Here is a 6,462-nt window from a genome sequence, read left to right as displayed (position 1 = left end):
GGAGGAATCAACATGAAACAAGTCCATGGATGAATCCAGTCAGACACCGTATTTGGTTCACTATTCATCTCTGGCCTGCTAGAAAGGGGACCCTCTTAACGAGTGACAAATCCAGTTTCAGCTGCATATCCTCTAGCCCAAATCCAATAATTCATTTACTTTAAGAATATAAATAACATGTGTCTAATGAATAATTTTCTTAACGTTTAAATTGACACCTTTATGTATTTTAGTGGGTTTTATTGTTTTTGTTTTCATTTATGTGTATTTTACAAATAGGGTAAGTTATAAACTTCATGGAGTCTTGGTGTGGCACTGTGGGTTAATGCACTGGACTGCAAGGTCAATTTGAACCACAAGGTCAGCATTTCAAACTCACTAGCCACTCCTAGGAAACCCTATACAAGGTCGCTATGAGTCGGAATAGACTCAGTGTCACATAACAACAGCAACAATAAATTTCATATTGTCTGTTAATCAATTATTTGTTCTTTTGTTGTAGCAAAGATTAACATGTATTGGTGGTGTATGATAAACACTGGACTGCAAACCCCAAAGATGGCATCTCAAACTAATCCATAGTAGAAAAGATGAGGCTTTGTGCTGTCATTAAAAATGTACAATCACAGATTCTCTATACAAGGTAGCTATGAGTCAGAATTGACTAGAAGACAGTGAGTTTGGGTTTATTCATGAATAGGAAGGGAGTCACGTTTAAGAACAAACACTCTCTCTCTGCTATTATCTCTGTATAGGATCATAAGCAATCTTCGTTGGACTCCTCGTGTGGCACTATACGATGACCACTGGTCTGTGAACCACAAGGTCAGCAGTTCAAACCCACTCCTTGTAAACCTTATACAGGGTGGCTATAAGTCAAAACTGACTCAACAGCACTTAACAACACCAACATGTGGCCTTGTTAGTCTATTTATTCTAAGTCTGTGTGCCCAGTTTCTTAATTCAAAAAACAAAACAAATTTCATTTACTGTCAAACTATTGATTTTACCATACCACTGATGTGTCTCCAAAATAGTATCATTGACACAGTAAACACATGCCTTTCTTTGGTGCCAGCTTTGTGTTTTGTTGTATATTTTATCATTTTAGGCTTTCTTCTCCCTATGGGTGAATACAAAATGTTTTGTTGTTGTTGTTTGTTTTAGGTCACACTTACTTGATGGTTTAATTGGACTTTTTGTGCTTATAGTCTTAAAAATTATAAAGCTGAGGTAAATATAAATATCTCACTATCCTTATTACTGTAATTATCCCTGGAAGGAAGTTTAGTTCTCTTTCTCAGAAGGCTTTTGAGAGGAGGAGACATTTACCTGTCTAAGATAATTTAAATCATTTCATTTATGACTCATCAGAGCCTACTTAAAGTCTACAATCCTATATGGGATTTGCATGCCATTGGGTTTTTCTTTTTAAATGTTATTAAAGCTACATCAAGTTGGTTCCTACTCATAGCAACGCTGTATCAGGTTTCCGAGGAGCGGCTGGTGGGTTTGAACTGTTGACCTTTTGGTTAACAGTCTAGTACTCATCTTAAAGTGTCACACTGGGACTCCTATAACACTAGCCATAGAAAATGCAATATATTACTTTAGAAAGTGATTTGTCTGTCTGTGTACATGCCAGACCTCAACATGTCAATTTAAGAAAAAATGAATATTCTAGAATATTCAAGACTGTCCTTCGGAGGAAAGCAAATGATAAATCAATTGATAGGTTTTCATGTTAAGACTCATTTTAAATTATGAATGGTCTCATTATATTTTGAAGAATTGATACATCTTCATGTTATCAATGCCAATAGAGTAGCATTCCATAAAGAGTTCCATCACCATATAATTTTTTTCTTTGGACAATAGTCTCATTTTGATAGTTGACCTTTGATTGTGTTGGCATATTTTCTATATACTATAGTTACGTATGATATATAGATATTTGTGAGAAGTATGTCATGATAGTATGGTTTGCAGTGAATTTTTCTTCTTGAGTGTCTTTGATCTCGTTATTCATATGTGGGCCAGTAACCACAACCTGTTTTAAATGTTTATTTTAACAGAGAGAAGTCCTTTAACTCACTGATGAAAACATTTTGTTTTAAAAACTGGGCTATAATGTACCATTTGTTTCAAAACATGATTGTCTTTATCTCTCCCTATTATGTGGCCTTTCAAGGAACATATTTTAAGTAATAAAAAGAATGTGATATCTAAAGTTTCAAAGAAAAAAACAGTTTATTTAAAACTTTGTGAGTGATACCTGTGCTTATTTAGATAGCTCAATATCTCAAAACTGTTTTGGCCTTAATTTTAAGAAGTACAAATGATAGCTTTGCTGTATAAGAATCATTTTGAAACATACATTGTGGTTTCCAGTTTTTTAAATAACAATAAGTACTTTTGGCGCAGCCTTCCATAATTCTTGCTTTTCATTCTCATTAAATGAGCACACATTATTCTTTGGGGTATACAAAGTTAGGAATGAAAATTAATAGAGAAAAAGGAAGTAATTTAGTATGGTCATAGCACTGCCTTGCTAATGATGCATGAATATCGATAATGATATTAAGTGGTAAAGAACATTAACAAAAGCAAGTTGATTTCAAAAGGTTAGACAGGATTTGTACACATCAGAATTCAGAAGGATATAATTATTCAAGGCAGAGTTAATGAAATTCAAATGAAAAGGCATAATATGAATATGAGTGCATAGGTTTTGCATAAAAAAGAGAACATGAGCACGATACTTCCAATTACACTGATTTTTTTTCATAACTGTCTGAAATTTTTATTAAACAAAACTGAAAGTCATTCAGTGAATATAGTTCATTCACTATAAACCTGCATGCCTGTGCCAAAAAGAATGATAAACTTTTAAGAAGTAGATAATAAACTAGACCTCCAAATGTCTGACTCTTATACTACAACACCTCAGGGCTCCATCAACTCAGTATAGGGTTTCTGAGGAGCGGCTATTGGGGTTTCCACTGGCCTTGTAATTCACAGTCCAGTGTTGATCCTACAGTGCCACACTCGTTGTTGTTGTTGTTGTTGTTAAGTAATTTCGATTTGGTTCCGATCCACAGCGACCCTGCATAGGGTTTGCAAGGAGTGACTGGTGAGCTTGAACTGCTAAATGTATGGTTCAAACCGACTTTGCAGTCCAGAGGATTAACCCACAGTGCCACACCAGGACTCCCACACAACACCACTCTGGTGGTGGTGGTTATGTGCTGTGGAGTCGGATCCAAATCATAGGGACACTGTACAGGGTTGCTGAGGCTGTAAATCTTTACAGGAGCAGAAAGACTCATATTTCTCCCACAGGACAGGTGGCAGTTTCGAACTGCTGACCTTAAGGTTCGCAGCCCGGTTCATAACCACTACACTACCAGAGCAAAAACGCAATGCTTTCTGCGCCCATTAAATTAACCTCATAATCAGGCAGGTGGCAGTTGATGAATTCAAAATCAAGGAATAGGGAAAGAGGCACTATTGGGAAACACCACAAACATCCAGCCTCAAATTTTTATCAATCCTATCACTAGGATTCCAAGTAGGAAACCATGGATTCAAAAGCCAATGCTACTGAACCCTTAGATCTTAGGGCTTTCTGAAGTTCCTATTAAAATATGAGTATCACCATTAGCCATACTTATTTATTGTTGTTGTTGTTGTTGAGTCAATTGTTGCTGTTGAGTCAATTCTGAATCATAGTGACCTTGTATAGGATTTTGAGGAGTAGCTGGTGGGTCTGAACTGCTGACCTTGTGGTTGACAATCCATTGCTTATTGTACAGTGCCACACCAGGAGTCCAGGCCTACTCCTATTGTACATTTTTGTGCTGATGTTAAGTGCCCTCAAATTGGTACCCACACAAAGTGGCCCTGAAGAGCGGCTGGTGGCTGTGAACTGCCGACTTTGTGGTCTAATGCATTATCCTGCAATACCACACTAGGATTCCATATTGCACCTTTATTAGCAGCTAACCTTAGCAAGAAACTAGCATTAAAACAGGAGCAATATCATTGATGTGGCAGAGAGACATGCTTAATAGAAAGAGACCAACCAAAGTACCTTGTGTCCCTCTTACCTCAGTCAAGATCATTGCTGCTGGTTGTCATTGTGTTGATTCTGACTCATGGAAACCCCAGGTGTGTACAGTAAATGTGCTTCATATATGGCTTTCAAGGCTATGACCTTTAAAAGCAGATTTTCTGACCTGTCTCCATGGGTGTCCATGAGTAGATTGGGGGAAAGGGAAATTCTCAAACCCTTTCCTTCAGTACTTTGGTATGATTTGGTATGATAATACTGCATGTGTTGGTTCCCTACCTCAACCCATACCTAGATTGTTAGGAAACCAGGAAATAAAAAATTGAAACTGGATGCCAAAATCAATGTTTTTTTGTTTTTTTTAGAATAAAACTACTCTTAAACCCTTATGGTTCTTGATCTTCCTTTTTTAAAATCATGGTACCAGTGTGTATGTTTCTCTATGTTTAAAATGCTAATAACGCTTTGGGAAAATAATAAATTCCTGCTTTATTAGACTTTTCGTCTTGCATTTCAAAATCTACTTTCAGCTCTTTGTCACCTATAGACCTGGACCTTTATAGCGCTATAAGACTCTTCTCATTATTAGGAAGCTAAAAGAATTGTTCTTTTGTGTATTTATACCAGCACACTGTCCATGAAGAAACTGTGATGGCGATGACTGAAGACATGCCTTTGGAAATTTCTTATGTGCCTTCTACTTATCTGACTGAGATCACTCACGTCACACAAGCACTATCAGAAGTGGAACAGCTTCTTAATGCTCCTGATCTCTGCTGTAAAGATTTTGAAGACCTCTTTAAACAAGAGGAATCTTTGAAGGTAAAAGCAAAGGACTTTCATTCAGATTTTATAAGATCACATTGATCCTTTTTGCCCTACTATAGCAATTGACTTAAATGTATACAGTGAATGCATTTTGACTTTCAGAGGGAATTCGTATATTTTAAAGTCAGCTTAGCTTTAGAATTCTGGATTAAATATAAAATGAGTGTTTTATAATATTTATTGCTGAGTGATTTCCTAAAACAAAAGTACACAAAAAAACATAGTATTTACATCAATTCGTTGCAGAAAGAACTCACAAATATATAAACTTTGATAAAGAACAGTTTAACCACAACCAATAAGTTATTTTTTTTCTCACAAAAAATAAAATGTAAATGAGGTTCTGAAGTGTATGTACCTTGTTGTTAGTTGCCATCATGTTGGTTCCTACTCATAGTGACCCTATGCACTACTAAACAAAACACTTCCCAGTCCTGCTGCATCCTAACAATTGCTGTTGTATTTGATCCCGGTATTGCAATAATATTGTTGTTAAATGCCATTGAGTTGGTTCCAACTCAACGCGACCCTATGTATGGTTGGCGAGGAGCAGCTGGTGAGTTTGAATTACTGACCTTGTGTTTTGTGGTCCAGTGCTTATCTTAAAATACTACACCAGGAGTCCAATACTATAGGTACTTAAAACATCCTTTCAAAGACTACCAACCAAATCTAGCTTCCCCCCCCGCCCCCACGCCAGCCACCAAAAGGAAGTTTCTAATTTCTAACCTCACACAAACCATGGTGGAGAAATAGGCTATGAATTATAGAGGTCTATGTCTGAAGAGAAATGTATGCAGCCTGAAAAAAATGCGCATAGTCATGTGTATCTCAAGATCATTTTAGTGATCATATATTTTTACACTCAAAATGAAGTGTTATCACATAGTCAGAGCTTGGTATTTTCCAATGCAAACAGCTTAATATTAGAGAAAGAAGAAGAATGTGCTATCAGTTGCACCTATTAACTAAAGTATAAGGTATTCTGCATAATTTTGTGGGAGCTTTTTCCATATCACACATGTGTTGGCACAAATCGATAAAGCTACTTGTTTGTTTTGGAAACCAGAGTTGCCATATATTTAAGGACTTGAGTTTAGTAGCTTACATTACAGCTAAAAAGTCATAAATTTTCAAATTAAAATAAAACAAGAGTGATAGAGATCACTGAAACAAGTTTGTTCACTTCAGTCTGGTACTGCTTCTTATGCCCTTTGAGGTAAAAATCAAGTCACTTATTAGTACAATGAAGAAAAAGTCCCAAATCAATTGATAAAGGAGGCATGCCAGCATTCCTGTCATTATTCCCATTAAGCAATTACTCAGGACAGGACAGTGTGCAAATTCAACATTGCCATTCACCACTTAAATCACTGCTAATGAGCTGGTATTCACTCCTGCCCATGTTCTTGGTCATATGGGTCATGAGAGCAGTCATCCTGAATTTATTAAGTTGCTTATTGAATATCTCTGTCTTCATACCTCTTAACCTGATGTACCCCCAGCTAAATTCAATCGTCCTGAATTTATTAAGTTGCTTGTAGACTCTCTCTCTCTTCATA

At 36.5% G+C, this 6,462-nt stretch overlaps 1 protein-coding gene across 2 annotated transcripts in view; it reads left to right on the top strand.

The window, feature by feature from the left end:
• The window catches only part of LOC102838260 (dystrophin-like), a 3,237,302-nt gene that overhangs the window by 1,519,840 nt on the left and 1,711,000 nt on the right, over nt 1-6,462 (top strand). For both annotated transcript variants that reach the window (XM_006870143.1, XM_006870144.1), the window contains exon 42: nt 4,700-4,894. In XM_006870143.1, coding sequence (XP_006870205.1) covers nt 4,700-4,894 — 195 coding nt within the window. The remainder of the gene's footprint in view (nt 1-4,699; nt 4,895-6,462) is intronic.

The sequence above is a fragment of the Chrysochloris asiatica genome, unplaced genomic scaffold (genome assembly GCF_000296735.1).
Source record: "Chrysochloris asiatica unplaced genomic scaffold, ChrAsi1.0 scaffold00139, whole genome shotgun sequence".
Lineage (NCBI taxonomy): Eukaryota > Metazoa > Chordata > Mammalia > Afrosoricida > Chrysochloridae > Chrysochloris > Chrysochloris asiatica.
The sequence above is the reverse complement of the archived record's forward strand: the minus strand, read 5'-3'. Positions and strand labels throughout refer to the sequence as shown.